Source organism: Temnothorax longispinosus, chromosome 12 (genome assembly GCF_030848805.1).
Source record: "Temnothorax longispinosus isolate EJ_2023e chromosome 12, Tlon_JGU_v1, whole genome shotgun sequence".
Lineage (NCBI taxonomy): Eukaryota > Metazoa > Arthropoda > Insecta > Hymenoptera > Formicidae > Temnothorax > Temnothorax longispinosus.
In genome coordinates, this window is record NC_092369.1 from 76912 (window position 1) to 92998 (window position 16087).

Below are 16087 nucleotides of genomic sequence, written 5' to 3' on the forward strand. Positions count from 1 at the left end.
TCATATATCTTGTTGTGGACAAAATTTGCAATAAAAAAGGATCCTTGTATTTTTTTCGTGTGACAAACGCTGATTTTTTTAATAACGCACAAAATTAAGCGTTATCCGACTTGTGAGCAATATTAGATAACTGCGCGTCAATAAAAAAATCAGCGTTTGTATGGGCATGTATTTTCAATGATACCGCTTGCAAAGTTGCTGTCACTGTTAAACTGACGCTGCATTTGGATAATATTGAAAGGTACATTTTCAATAATTTTTATAATAAAATTTTTGTACATTTACGGTGATTTATTTGGTATAATAAACTCGTTCAAACTATGAAACCATGTAATAAAAATTGTCTACATTTTATTATTCTTTCTCGGTATTGTGCAGACTTGATCCAGAGTGGATGAAATGGGCATATTGTAATGGTTTAGTGAATAATGATGTTTGGTGGAATGTATTTGATACATGGCTGAACAAAGCAGATAATAAACTTTTAGAATATTTACCTTGCTCTACGTCTCTTGATATCATCCGCAATTACCAAAATACGATTAGACCTAGAAAAAATTGCAACACAAGGTTTTATTACGTCATTGTGTTCAGAAAAATATACTGAACAACATATTCAAATTCCGCCATTTTCCGTTATCCCTAAGTATGTTTTTTATTAACAATTTATAAACAAATTTGTTTTTCTCCATAAATACAATGAATTTTGAAATTTTTGTAGAGATCAAAGTTGTAGAACAGACAAATATCTACAAAAAATGTTCTTATGAATTTTTTGAAATATCTCATATTATTTGAGATATTTGCAACAAGAGCTACTAGGCTACGCGCGGAGCGGAGCGGAGAGTTCTAACAAACACACGGCAGTCTCTACCGGTCGCTGCTAGTTCTCTAGGTTCTACAAGGAACTTGAGTTGGTTCTCGATACTAGTATGTGTCTATGTATACACATATATATGTGTATATATATATATATATATATATATATATATATATATATATATTGTAGCAAATATAATATCTTAAAAAATTTGTTGAGAATATGTACATTTGTGTTGGCTTTAGTGGCGAGCGAGTATGTGTGAGCACGCTTGGTATGTGCAAGTAGGTAGGAGAGGGAGTTTCGGTTCGAGCGTGCTCGTACGCGAGAAAAGGGCAGAGAACGATTACAGCTGTTGAACTGTAGGCACCGCGCAGCACAGATACCTGATCTTCACATAAATAAGTTTTGTATTAAATAATAAACACTTTATTTCACTCTTTTATTCAAATAAATAAGTTATAGATTATTTATCTGACCACCAAATTAACATGGTAGCAGAGCGTGGTTTTTAGAGTGTGCTAAAATAAAGTGTGTCGTTGTTGAGAGTTCAACGGATCACCATGGGAAACAACGATTTCAAGATCCCAGTATTTGATGGAGAGAATTATCAAATGTGGAGAAAAAGGATTGCAATGTATTTGAAGATGAAGAAATGTGAAGAAAACATAACTAGAGAGAAAACGGCAAGTGACAGAGAGCAGTGGGATGAAGCTGATTTAAAAGCAATCAATTACATATACAGCTCTATTTCGGATAGACAAATGGAGTTCATTAGTAATGAAACGACGGCTTATGGAATAATGAAGAAGTTTGATCAAATATATTTGAAAGAGTCTAAGCGATGCAAATTGTGTACAAAAATAAATTGGAAAGATTGAGACTGAAAAATTATAGTAATGCAGCAACGTTTTTTCTGGATTTTGAAAAGTGCATTAATGATTTGAAAAGTGCGGGTGCTACAGTGACAGAAAAGGAGAAGTTGAATTATATATTGAATACGCTACCAGAGTCGTACAGCTATATAGGCGACCTTATAGACACATTAAAGGAAACCGATCAAACGGCAGAATATGTGAAAAATAAGATACAGATGGCAGAGATGAAGAATAAAAGTAGTGAGACGAGTAACAGAAATTCAAGCGTCTTCACAGTTAATAAAAACCAACGCACGTGCTTCAAGTGTGGAGAAGTTGGCCATATACAAAAAGACTGTAAAAACGAAGGACAAACGGCAGGCAGGGGTTCGTCTTGGAGGTCAACGCGAGGCTATAGAGGATCAAGAGGTAGAGGTGGCTATAGAGGACAACATCGACGAGGAACGAGTGCGCATAATTCTCAAGCAGACGCAGGCAACGGACAAAGCACGAGTCGCTGGAACGAGCCGAGGGAAGAAGAAAACAAAGGCTCTTGGATAGCCAAGGTCGAGAGAAATACAGCTAATGCGTATAATAGTAAGGTAAACGATAGACATTGTAACGATATCGAGTGGATATTAGACAGCGGTAGTACGGATCATATCGTAAACAATGACAGTTACTTTGAGAATTTCGAAATTTTGAAAAGTCCAATAAACGTGTATTTAGGAGATAATAAAACCGTAAAGGCGACCAAGATAGGAAATATTGTAAGTTACTTTGATGCTTTTGGTAAACAGACTGAAATAAACATGAAAGGCGTATTGTACGTTAAGAATATGAATTTGAATTTGATAAGTTTTAGTAAAATAACGGATAATAATAAGATAGTCTCGGAAAAGAATTTGGCAAAAATATTTGAGAAAAATGGAAATATGATGGCGGTGGCAGAAAAGAGGAATGGGTTGTATCACATAAAAAGTAGAGTTAGAGTAAGTGATTCTACAGTTAATTATATAAATAAGAAAGGTAGCAACGTGAGTTCGAAAGAGAAATGGCACAGGTTGTTAGGGCATGTAAATTTTAAATACTTAAATGTGTTATGTAAGAATCAGCTGTTAAATGGTATACCGAATGAATTGGATGGCGAATTCTTGAAATGTAAAACATGTATAGAAAATAAAATGCACAATGTACCGTTTAAAGATAACAGATATAGAGCGAAAGAAATATTAGAGATAGTTCACACTGATGTTTGTGGACCGTTTCGAACAACGGGATTTAGAGGTGAAAAGGGTTTTATAGCATTTATCGATGATTATAGCAAAATTGCGAGAGCATACACCATAAAATCTAAAACTGAAGTTAGTGAGTGCATTAAAGATTACATCAACGAATGTGAAAATTTAACCGGTAAAAGAGTAAAATATTTAAGATGTGATAACGGAAAAGAATTTTTAAATAAGGAAGTTTTTGGATTTGCAAAGAGCAAAGGGATCGTAATTTCGCCGTGTCCCGCATATGTACATGAATTAAATGGTGTTGCGGAAAGATTTAATAGGTCGATAATGGACATGTCGCGTTGCTTATTAGATGAAGCACAAGTAGATAAAAAATATTGGCCGGAAATAGTTCATGCGGCAACTTATTTAAAAAATCGCACGTTAACTAATACAATTGAGAAGAAAACACCATATAAAATATTTTTTGGAAAAAGACCGGATGTATCACATTTAAAATTATATGGGAGTAAAGTGTTTGTTAGGAAGCCGGAACAAAAAAGAACGTCAAAATGGGATAAAAAGGCGGAAATAGGAATTTTACTCAGGTATAGTGAAAATGGTTATCGAGTATTAATAAATAATAAAGTGTTCGTAGCTAGACACGTTGAGGTTATAGAAGAAACGGAAAAATGTATCGGATTAGATTGTGACGAGTCAGATGTAGGTACTAGTTCGGAAAATGAGAGAAAGTCTGATAGCGAAGAATCTTTAGATGAAACGTTTGAAAGTCCAATAAATGATAAATTAAAAATTAAAGAAAATGAAAATCAACTTAAAATTCCGAGAAGATCAGAAAGAATTAGAAGCTGTCCTGATCGTTATGACGAGTATAAAGTGAAAAATAGAAATAGTGTCGCAAATTATTCCTGTTACATTTGAGGAGGCGATTCAATCCAACGACAGCAAAAAAATGGATAGAAGCAATGGATAAAGAAATGAATTGTATAAAATTTATTAAAAGCGTTATACGGTTTGAAAGAGAGTCCTAGAGCGTGGTATGAGTGTCTCGATAAATTTCTGTTGAAATTAGGATTTGAGAGAAGTAATATTGATTACTGTTTGTATATTTTAAAATCAGATAAAGATACAGTTTATTTACTTATATATGTTGATGATTTGTTAATCTGTAGTAAAAATGATGTAGGTATTGATAGAGGAAGTAAAGAAACTATTGTCGGAAAAATTAAAAATGAAAGAACTAGGAAAAATAAAAGAATATCTAGGGATTTTCGTAGCGTATGATGTGTCCCGTAAAGTAATGAAATTATCTCAACAGGAATATATTAAATCGTTAGCTGTGAAATACGATATAGAACAGTGTAAAGCGTACAAAACACCGATAGAGGTAAACTTAAAACTTGAGAAATCTGATGAGTGTGAAAGAAATATTAAATATAGAAATTTAATTGGTGCTTTGTTGTATATAAGTTCGGCTACGAGGCCAGACATAAGTTTTGCGGTGAATTATTTAAGTAGATTTCAGAATTGTTATAATAATACACATTTTAAATATGCTTTGAGAATATTGAAATATTTGTATTTGACTCGAGATTTAAGTTTACTGTATAATGGAAATAAAGACACAGAGATAGTTAATTGTTATGTAGATGCCGATTGGGCAGGCGATAATATAGATAGAAAGTCAACAACTGGATTTGTAATTAGATTATTTGGAAACATTGTATGTTGGAAGTCGAGAAAACAAAAATCTGTAACTAAAGCGTCAACGTTTGCTGAATATGTTGCGTTATCTGAGGCTGTAACCGAAATAAAATTGATAACTGAATTGTTAAAATTGTTTAATGTAGAGTGTAAAAAAGCTGTTAATGTATACGAAGACAACTCTGGTGCAATTAATATAGCTAAGTATGGGAATTTCACGAAAAATTCGAAACATATAGAGGTTCATTATCATTATGTACATGAGAGTGTGAATGAAGGAATAATAGATATTATAAAAGTTGATTCGAATGACAATGTTGCAGACATATTTACAAAGTCCTTGAATAGGGAAAAACATGAAAAATTTCGGGAAATGTTGAATGTAGTATGACATGAAGATTGTGAATGTTCTGTAAGTACAGCACAAATGTAAGGAGGCGTGTTGAGAATATGTACATTTGTGTTGGCTTTAGTGGCGAGCGAGTATGTGTGAGCACGCTTGGTATGTGCAAGTAGGTAAGAGAGGGAGTTTCGGTTCGAGCGTGCTCGTACGCGAGAAAAGGGCAGAGAACGATTACAGCTGTTGAACTGTAGGCACCGCGCAGCACAGATACCTGATCTTCACATAAATAAGTTTTGTATTAAATAATAAACACTTTATTTCACTCTTTCATTCAAATAAATAAGTTATAGATTATTTATCTGACCACCAAATTAACAAAATTAATATAACATTATTTTAATTAAGATATTAAAGTGAGACAAAAAGAGAGAATTAAATTGCTAAATATATTTTTCTTACTTCAACATGTTTGAAATCATTGGGTGCATCCAGAAGCACGACCGCTCACTAAGCCGCTAAGTAGCAATTGAGTGTGATTGGTTGGATCCAAAGGTAAGAACCAAAGTCTGTATAAAGGTTTTTGAAGTAACTGAATCCGAATCTAATATTAGATTTGCAAAATTCAAAATGGCGAATTCAATATGGCCGATCAAAAGAGTCAGAATTGAATAAAGAAATAAAGTTTTTGATATTTTCACGATACGTACAGTTAAATAACACTCAATCCGCTATACCGGGCCTATACAATGCCTTTCTCTTCTTTGACGAATTCTTGTTCGGCAGTTTTCATCACGGTTTGCACACATATATACCACACACAAATACACGTAAATACAAACACACATTTATACCAGATAGGACCAAACACTATAGAGAATCTAGGCAGGTACAAACAAAATTTTATTGTTCCCACAATGATAGAATGCCGAGGAAACTGCGAGGTCGGTACAGCCGCATAATTGTGCTGTATCGATTTAAAGCACGTCTCACTAAAGGGGCTCTAGTTTCGTCAGTTTTATGAATTCGACGATAACACTTTGGGAATATATTCTTGAAACCTTATGCTATTTATTTATGCGCAAGAAAAAAAATCGATTTTTTTACCAATCAAACTGGAATCCCCCCAACAAGGAAAAATTTATCGGTGTTGGAAAGTTTATAGTTATGCATATTACAAAACTATAAAGACAAATTATTATTCCCAAATTTAAGTATAATAGCCATAAAATTTTATTAATGCATTCTATATTTATATTACAGTAATTTAAAGTTTTAAAGTTAATTTATATTAAGATAATTTTTCAAATTTATTGTTATTGTTAGGAAGAGAAACATAATGTTGTGTAGAATAAACCGCATAATGTTAAAAGCAAATCAAATAATTACTTATCAACATGTATATATACACGTATATGACATTTGGGTATTTAATAAAAGTATTTGTCTTCTACACTAAAGACTCTATGAGTAGAATGCGACATTTTTTTTATTTTATTTTCTTTATGTCATTTTACTATTAATTTATTTATGCTCAACCTGAATTGCATTTGCAATTATTATATGTATAATAGCATAAAATATTACCAAACCAAACTATTCTTTGGAAGAATATAATATACACACTTTGTAAGAATTACGAAATTTATTATAAATTTAGTTATTAATATAGATTAATATATTATTAATATAGGCAGAACGTGTAATAATTGTTACGGTAGAGTTTATTTAAAGCATGTGCTACGTTTTACTATATAACTTTGATTTATTAATTTTATTTTCACACCTTGCGTTATTATTGTTTTCTGTTATTTAAAGTAAAAATTAATTTCTCTTTTGCTTTGCGTTGCAAGCAGAAACTAAGGCGTTACAACTTTAACAGAAATGTTACTAAAACGAATTATTACTAGAATTACTATTAGAGTTATTTATTTATTTATTTTATAGTACTGTCATATATTGATATAGCAGGCGCATTATTTCGTGATTCAACTATAGGTTTCTCTTCTATCTTTCGCATATGTGACTCAAACTGTTCGTATAAAGTTTCCGGCGTGTTTGAAGAATTTCACATCTAAGCGGGATCGTAATGCGGTAATTTGATTGAATATGCAGGCTCATTACGATCAATAACCCAAATCGATCCGTTTTTACCTTTTTGAATCGCCATAACTGTAGACTGTGCCACATGCACAACACTGCAACAAATGCGTTAGGTTCCCAAAAAGATTTTAATACAATTTTCTTATTACTATGTTATAATAATATAATAATGTTAATGTTAGTCATTTTTGTATCTTTCTCTTAGGTATATAGGATATTCACATGTGCGTGTTTTTAGTGCTAAAGGCAATATTAATAATAAAACAATCAAAAAGTGCATTTGATAAGAAGAACGGCATTTCTGTCAGTCAAAAAGTAATAATTCTAATCCTAATTATAATTACAATTATAATTATAAATTAGTATCAAACGTGGTTGCTGTGCTAATTATAGGTATCATATGTGATGACCGTTCTCATTGTATTAGTGTTTTGTATACTTACGATTGAGGGTTATGAATAACTTTATATCCCTCATTTATATTCTCTAAGAATTTAATATAATCTTCGTCGATAAAATCGAGACATCTGCTTATATCAGGCACGGCTATTGCCGTTTCTGTGAAACCAGGACATATTGTTAGAATGCGAACTCCTGTTTTAACATAAGATTTCTGAAAAAAGATATTAGGGAGTTTTTGCAATACCGTCTTTCAGGTGAGGTAAACGTTATCTGAATTGTTCAAATACATTCACTCTGTATCTGAACAATTCAGATACGATTGCCGTATCTGAAAGACGGTATTGCAAAAATTCCCTATTACTTTAATAAGACTTTTTATTAAGACAGAGGGCATGTATTATTCTCATGTTAAAGTATTTTAGTGGTATGTATAAAGATTATAATTATAAAGCTAAAAGAAAGAATGCAACAGTCGTATATAAATATGTCTATAAGATGTTCTTTTAACCCTTCGAGGCCACACTGGGTGGCGGCCACCCAGACAGAAATTCAGGCCTGATATTTTTAAGATAGGCTTTATAATCAGTGTCCCTCCACCTAGGATCTCTAGATTGAGTCCCTCTCTCGAAGGTCCGTACAGTATAGAAAGGCTTTAAGCCATGTCAGTTATGTATTCACCCAGTGTGGCCGGGGCGTATTAAAAAAAGAGGTGTGGCCTCGGAGGGTTAAATATCCTTTATGGGTTTAACAAAATTAGAATATCTTCAAAACTTCTTTACAATTTTTTTTATTATTTGTACGCGTGATTTTTCATGCTTTCTTTTGGAAGAATTAAAAGAAAATATATTCATTGTAAAAGCCTATCTATATATTAGTAATATTGCAAGAGTGAAGATTCATATTGTATAAATATAAATTACCTCAAGACTGGAGCCAAATCCGACGACAGCATATTTAGAAGAACAGTACACCGGACATGTACAGAAAGGCCCCAACCCAGCCATAGACGCTACATTTACTATGGTACCCCCTTTGCCACCTTTATGTTTGCCCATATAATCTAAGGCCAATAGCGAACCGCGAATTACTGCTATCTATAGAAATAAAATGCGTAAATAATTTACGCATCACTTAATATATACGAGTACATATATTTGTGATTAAAAAAATTGCATGTCATGTTTATATAAATACGAACAATATATGTATATAATACATGCTAATGTATTTATTTATAATAAATAAATCAGTCACTCTATGAAATATATTATATTCCAAAATTCTTATTTAATGATAATCTATTTCCGATTAACGTGTTCTTAAAAAGCAAATCTTAATAAAATTAGTAAATAATTCAATTAATCGGTTGAAGTTTAATGTTTTATTACTCACGACATTAACAGCAAACGTTTGCTCAAAACAACGGTCATTACATATTCCAGCATTGTTAACAAGTATGTCAAGACCATTGAAAGCCTTAATAACTTGCTTGAAGGTTTCTGACGATAAAAATAATCGGTTAGTGTATTTAATGCTCTAATTTAATGGATATCTCATGTTCAAAAATGTAAAATAAAAAATGTAAATAATAAATAGTTTGATAAAAATTATTTAAGAAATTCGCGGCACTTACCGTTGTACGCTTCCAAGTTTGTTACATCAATTGGAAAGAAGATGACACGTTCTTTTCCAAATTTTTCTTGCAATGTTACTGTTGCGTTGTAACAACGTTCTACCGGCAAATCGAGAATGGCGACTTTCTAGAATTATTATAATAAGGTAGAGAGATAATACACCATTTTTCTCCATTTTTTAATTTTTGCTTGTAAAATACCTTTGCGCCTTTACGCAACAAATCTTCGGTAATGTGGTAGCCAATGCCGGCGCCGGCTCCTGTGACTATCGCCGTTTTACTTTCCACGTTGTCCATTACTTATTGTCGATATTGTATTAAGAAGATTAAATATCAAAAAGATTGTGAATAAGAAGAAATGCTCAGCCGTACGATGCTTTTATATGTCAACAATCAGACTTGCGCGCAGTTAAGTTATAAGGAAGATAAGGCTAACGTTTTAAACTTTTAAATATGTTTTAAACTTTTAAATGTGCTATATTTAAAAGCTATAGCTATATTTAAATAAATGTTTAGCTTTAGAAGAGTTTTGAATTTCAATTATGTTATATATACACATTACGTTCTATAGTAGAAGCAAGGCATTCAACACAGATAGAATGCTAATGTAGCAAACATGTATTATGTATTGTATATTGTATGTATTTTTATGTGTACAATCACGTTTCTGTGATAAAGAAAAAGCAATTGTAAAAATTCCAAACGTTTGGTTTACTTCGAATCACTTCTAGTAGTAAATAAAAATTATCTTATTTTTATGTGTATTCGAGTAATTCTATAAACATATAATAATATAAAATAAGATGCAGTGGAAGAAATAACAGAAAAAAAGATATTTATAAATTTTAGAAAAGCTGTTTGCAATAATCGTAAAAGTGTATACATTATAACATTTATTGCAACTTTTGGATCGAAATTCTAATTACCAACAAACAAGTTAAAGATGTTTATCTTTTTTTGTACAGATTCGAATATGATAAATTATTCTGGCGGAGAGATTTAAACTAATTTACACCTATAATTTATTTCGAATTTTATATAATAGATACAATAAACTTCGAATTTGATAAGAGCCTTTAGTTTCAGTAATAAATTATGAAAATCGTCACGGTATGTACATCATATTTTATTTTACCTATGGCTAATTCGAATTTTGCGAAAATACAAGCAATAAGAATCAATTTCGATGTCAACTTTTCAGAAAAATAAATAAAGCCTTTTAGCAGTTCCATGTTTTTTTCTAACACAAGTGCATCGTGTATCACGTTCGTCGAAATACATAATTCAACGTCCGTTGTTTCTCAACTTTTTACAAGTAAATATATACATTTTTTATCATGCATAAAATATATAAGTTTTAATAAATAAATTTTAAGTCTAAACGAATTGTAATGCGGTATAAATAAATATTAAATGATCACACACACATACACACACACAGAAATATGCAGCGCTGCAAAACCACAAAATGTATTTTTTAAATTTTGCTTGAACCATATATTTATTTTTAAAGATTTTGGAAATATAGAGATGCCGGTGTATCACACTGTAATAAGGATGACTCGTCATGATTGCAGACTTTACATTAAAATCTCTAATTTGATCAGTTTCACGATAGCAATTGCCACGTGTTCAGGTCTGTCAAACGAAAGAAACACTATTATGTAAATCTATTAAGGTTGCGTTTCGATATTCACTGCCAGTACTGAAAATCTATAGTACCTATACGTGACGTAAACTATAGCTTTTCAGTACCTCAATTCTGTACGTAACTCTTAACGACAGTGTCGGTATCGTTATGTTGTCGTTGCGCAGGTATACTATATGGGAAAAAAGCTGCGCAACTGTCGTTATGAGCACATAACGACGCATAACGAGTTGCAGAATCGCACTACAGTACTGGTAGTGAATATCGAAACGCAGCCTAAAAATTTTTTTTGCGTATCAATAATTTTTTTGATTAATATATAATCGAATCATAATATAAAAAAAATTGTTATTTATAATTTATTATTTATTTTAGTTTATTCTATTTCTTTAATTATCTAGTACAAAAATAATTTCTATTTGTTACAAAACAAAATAGTATTTGCAACTTAATATATGTGTTTAGGAAAGCGATAACACTATCACATTATCCATCCTTTGTGACGGCGGGGAAGGAGGCCTAGTTAAAAAAAATACCTTGTCATTCGTGGGATAAACATTTCTTATTCACATAATATTAGTATGTATATGATTGAACTAAAAAAGAACAGAATTTGAACTAATTACAAATTTACGACACATAATTTTTAATGTTCTTAATTACTGTCGGATGCTAAAGATGGTCTAAATAGGGACTAATGTACAAAAAACATTAAACAAACAAATAAAATTTACGCACCGTCAACAATGAATGGCTCTTAATTAGCCCGTTTCCTTCACGCTTATAAATTTAATTTATTTATTATTGTAAAACATTAATTATAGTTTTTACGATATATATAATATATATGTGTATACACTTATTATAAATACATTTTATTCAAATTAATATTTATTAATGTTTAAACGTTATCATAAGCTGTTATATAGAATATAAAATTATAATGATGACAAAATAACGAAGAAACGATTGAATTACGATAAAAAATTAGTTTTTATAGTAATTTTTTTGTTATATTTTGACGTTATTGTAATTTTTTGTTCTACACGGAAAAAAGGTTCTTAAAATAATATTAGCATCGGGCCTCGAAAAGTCACCATCCACACTTGTTAATAATTACAGCATTGCATAATGATAGTTAGAAAGATAGGTGATCATGTGAAGGACCATCCGAAACTGAGTACTGATGACTCTGAAATGTCAAAAGTTGAGGTTCAGATTTCAGGGTCAAGACGGCCAAGTGTAGAAATAAAATATTATGTAGAAACTAAATATTACAATCGCGCAATATTAAGATATAAGATAGATCGAGTAAAGAATAATCGGCGTTTCTAAATTCTAAACATTAACCAGCAGATCAATACAATTGACAAACAATCGCCCCGCGATTCGAGAGACGTGCTAAACGATTTAGCGACAACTTGAATATGATCGGCGAACTAAGAATGGCCAAGCAGAATTCGTCTATTGGCCAATTATCTTCTCTTATATTTTATTTTCTTCAAATTTTACAAAATCATTATTGTTATTATTTCAAGTATCTCTATATATTTGGATTATGTATGCATGTGGAAATGTATGCATATTTATAAAAGAGAGGTTTATTATAAAAAATGTAAAATAAATATTAAATTATGTAACAGTAATATATTTTTTATTTTACTTTAAAACAAATATTAACATTTTTCTGCCGTGTTACACAAAATCGTGTTATATAAACCCGTATTTTATGGGAGTCTACTGTATATAATTGAATATATAATTTTATAAATGTCTCGTAACGAGTATAAAAAATGTACATGCATTAAATGTACATTTAAAAAAAAATCGTTTTATCAATACTGATACATTTAAATTACCGATTACATTATATGGATAATATTAAATGTATCCGAATTAAAAAATCGGTATTAAAATATACATTTCATAAACAACTGTGTTCATTATAAGACATGATCCATTTAAATTATTGATCATATATCGATAATATTACAGTTATACACTAACGTCGCATCATAACTTCGTAAATCTAGTCTGTGGAATATGAAGAAACCTTAGTAAACACATAAGGTTTTTCGTTAGGACAAGCTTGTTCTCCATAACTCACAATACCGATTTGAAGAGCACGGCCATTTCTTCTTACGATGAGAGAACCACCGCTGCTAAAACCCTAAAAGTACAATATCAAATAATAAATTCACGAAAATAGGGATACTTTCCAATTTTATTTGTTAAAGCTGCAAGGAGATCCTAAAGCAAAGGCCGAACTTTGAAAATGTCGATAATTTTGATCGTTTTCTATGTTACCTTTATCTGTCCTTGATTAGACAAGGATATAGACAAAGATAGACAAGGTTATAGTAGCAATACATTGCACAAAAATAACTTTCTACGCATAACTCTCTTGTTATAGATCTAAGCTTAATTCTAAAAACGATATGGTATTTTTTTATGTAATCAACGACGGTTTTATTTTGTAACAACAAATTGTAAAACTTTTATATGAAACAAATGTTATCATCACGAGTTGACGTCTTATTATCTGCATTTTTGAAATTATTTTCATTTTTGGTACAAAATCGACCTTCGTGGAAAGCATTAGTGCATATACTTTAACTCTTTAGAGAAAGATTTTTAAATCCATAAAGCCAATAAAAAGATATGCGTATTTTTAAAATGTCGGTATTACAGGACGGCTTTAGGATCCACTTAAAATGATTTAAGATGATTTATATCCCTTACAGAAATTTAATACTGTAAGTGATTATTTGGCTAGTGATTAATGACTTATTTTGAGTATTAAAAGTACTGTTTTTAATTATTTTAATACTCAAAATAAGTAATTAATTACTAGCCAAATAATCACTTACAGTATTAAGGGATTGCGCATTAAAATATTGCACTTTATATATTTGTGATTATTTTTTACCTCACAAGCGTCTTGTACCAATCCTGCGGTCGTGCAAATGTGCTTGTCGCTGATGAGCCAGGATTGCTTGCATACATTATTTTCTATAATCGGCACCGTGGCGTACTTAAGTTTTATCGCATCTTTGCCATCCGTATTATCTTTTCTCCAATCAATCACTTGATCGATCTCTTTTTGCAAAACTTTCGTCATAATACCACGCGAATTTTATTGGCTAGCTGAATAGCTTCTAAAATAGGACAATATTATATTTAACTAATAGTTTCTTAAAATAAATATTGACGCGTGATATACGTTAGTAATATTTTTTTAGTAATAGTTTGTGGTATTTTTTTAGTACATATCAAAGATGAGATAAAAGGACTGCTGTACATAGATATACATTACGATTTTTGATTAATGAGTCTCTTTTCCACATGCATTTATAAGATTATTTGTTATTCAAATCGTTATAAACTTTCCGCATATTTTCCATAGAATAATTAAATAATCCCGACATAAATATAAGCGCAAAAAAAAAAAGAAAAAAAATATTAATTTAAATGTACTTACTGGAAAAGGAAATATTTTGTGGCATGTAGAGTAAGGCAAAATCATTCTGGCCCATTGCGTATTGCGGATGTACAAACGCTTGAGTCGCAATCATCGACATACCGAAAGCTGGAAGAATAAGGTGTCCCATGCCAAACTTCTCAATAATATTGAACACTACGAAAATTTTTGCGGGCAGTCTACTACGCAATAATGGCTGGCTGTGAGAACCCATCTTCTGGATAAGACCGTCACACCGCAGGCACCGAAACTCCTGATTGTTTCGTTGCCCACAAGTTGATGTATCATTGCCACGTATGGAAAGTCTCCGTGCTTCGCATTATGTCCGCCCACTATTCTATCCGAGTCTTCATCCATCGTTTAAGAAAAATGTCAGTGTAGAGAGAAGACTAAAAAAGGCCGATATTCATAGTCGGTTCTTATGTTTAAGACCGTCTTAAGTACTAATCTTAAGATGTCATAAACCAATCACAGAGCAGTATTAGCATCTTAAGACGTTATACTTAAGACGGTCTTCAAATAAGAACCGACTATGAATTACCGGCCTTAGGCGCTCATTGTCATTTCCGTGGAAATAATAAGAACTATGTACGAAAGTCATAGGTACGTGAAATTACAAATCTTATTGAAAGTGAATTATTTAAATATTACATTATTGTAATCATTAAGTTGCAAGTTTACAATGCTACAACTCTATTCAGATTTTATTACAAAAAAACATTTGATATAGAAAAAATAATATAAACTTGCAGCAAGTAATCATCAAATCGTATATGCATGTTGATAAAATTAACTAAAATTTTTTAAAATTTTTATTTTTGTTTACCATTATTATTCACTGCAGAAAGAGTAGCATTGCTGGAATTTTCGTGTACGATGTACTGACTTTGAGTAGATTGACACACTATCAAACTGATTATAGTCTTCGTACTTTGCAGGCTCATGATAGAATGTTCCGCGTGTCGTCCCTGCAAATTTCTTATTTATGCAGTTCGCCGATATTTAGACAATAATGATGACAACTAACGAGATTATTAACACTTTTGACAACGGTTTTGCAAGATGTATTAGAAGTAAAAATTCCGGAAAATACTGCTTAAAAATACATGTACTGTATTATTGCATGAAAGACACTAGCATGTGCACAGTATTTTCAATTATTTGTAAGTGAAGCAATATTACGTGTCTTTATCAATAGGTATTTTTATTGTTGTATTGTCCAAATGTTGCGGTGTCAAATTTTAAAAGAATAACTTCTGCCTCATTCGGATTTCGAAACTTGTAACACTATTATAGCACGTAACATTTTAGGCATACTTTTTATGGGCTTAATTCAAAATCAAAATTTTTTTAATTGTAACAGTAGTTCTTCTAGGGGTACGATATATTATTCTCTTGTTTTTTTAGCTTTTTAAACATAGATTTCTGAGCAATTACGTTGAAGGTCAGTGGGCGATGGCTACTGTAGGTAAAATTATCATTCCACAAAAAAGGCATTTATATAACTCTATTTACAATAGATTTATACTTACACAATAAAGTAACTATGTCGTAAATACGCAATGTAGCATTGTGTGAACTGCAAAATGTGATGAACTGTCGAGGAACTGCCTCTTCAGTCCGTCGAGACTTCTTTTTTTATAGGGCTTAAAAAAGGTTTTATCACTTTTCCGGAATATTTTACACTAGTCTAAATAATACCTCCTAAGAGAGTTCTAGTGTTATCACTATTCCTAAAATAAGCACGTGGATGATCATATCGTATTCTAAGAGTTCTCAATGTTATCGCATTTCTCAGATAAGTATTCTCTAAAAGTCGGAGAGTAAAATATCACTCAAAACGAGTGAAATGCAAGTG

General features: G+C 31.2%; 2 protein-coding genes across 2 annotated transcripts; both read right to left on the bottom strand.

Moving 5' to 3' along the window:
* Window positions 1-5847: 5847 nt before the first annotated feature.
* LOC139822992 (15-hydroxyprostaglandin dehydrogenase [NAD(+)]-like) lies at window positions 5848-9479 on the bottom strand. Its single transcript, XM_071795243.1, has 6 exons — window positions 9302-9479; window positions 9101-9227; window positions 8860-8966; window positions 8388-8561; window positions 7509-7678; window positions 5848-7160 (listed from the first exon to the last, which is right to left on the bottom strand). The coding sequence occupies exons 1-6, from the start codon at window positions 9395-9397 to the stop codon at window positions 7037-7039; spliced, it is 798 nt and encodes a 265-aa protein (XP_071651344.1). The 5' UTR covers window positions 9398-9479; the 3' UTR covers window positions 5848-7036.
* Window positions 9480-12777: 3298 nt separating this feature from the next.
* Window positions 12778-14586, bottom strand: LOC139823212 (coagulation factor IX-like). The gene is made up of 4 exons (XM_071795600.1): window positions 14466-14586; window positions 14230-14385; window positions 13678-13847; window positions 12778-12918 (listed from the first exon to the last, which is right to left on the bottom strand). The coding sequence occupies exons 1-4, from the start codon at window positions 14584-14586 to the stop codon at window positions 12778-12780; spliced, it is 588 nt and encodes a 195-aa protein (XP_071651701.1).
* Window positions 14587-16087: the final 1501 nt, after the last annotated feature.

Bases quoted from the DNA above. Each gene is read 5' to 3' on its own strand.
- LOC139822992 (XM_071795243.1), bottom strand. From the start codon at position 9,397: ATGGACAACGTGGAAAGTAAAACGGCGATAGTCACAGGAGCCGGCGCC. The intron at 9,228-9,301 runs GTATTTTACAAG...TAATAATTCTAG, and splicing joins TGTTGCGTAAAGGCGCAAAG to AAAGTCGCCATTCTCGATTT. The intron at 7,161-7,508 runs GTAAGTATACAA...CATTTGTTGCAG, and splicing joins GTTATTCATAACCCTCAATC to TGTTGTGCATGTGGCACAGT.
- LOC139823212 (XM_071795600.1), bottom strand. From the start codon at position 14,586: ATGGATGAAGACTCGGATAGAATAGTGGGCGGACATAATGCGAAGCAC. The intron at 13,848-14,229 runs GTAAGTACATTT...TTTTGCAAAAAG, and splicing joins ACAAAATATTTCCTTTTCCA to AGATCGATCAAGTGATTGAT. The intron at 12,919-13,677 runs GTAAAAAATAAT...TTGTACTTTTAG, and splicing joins TGGTACAAGACGCTTGTGAG to GGTTTTAGCAGCGGTGGTTC.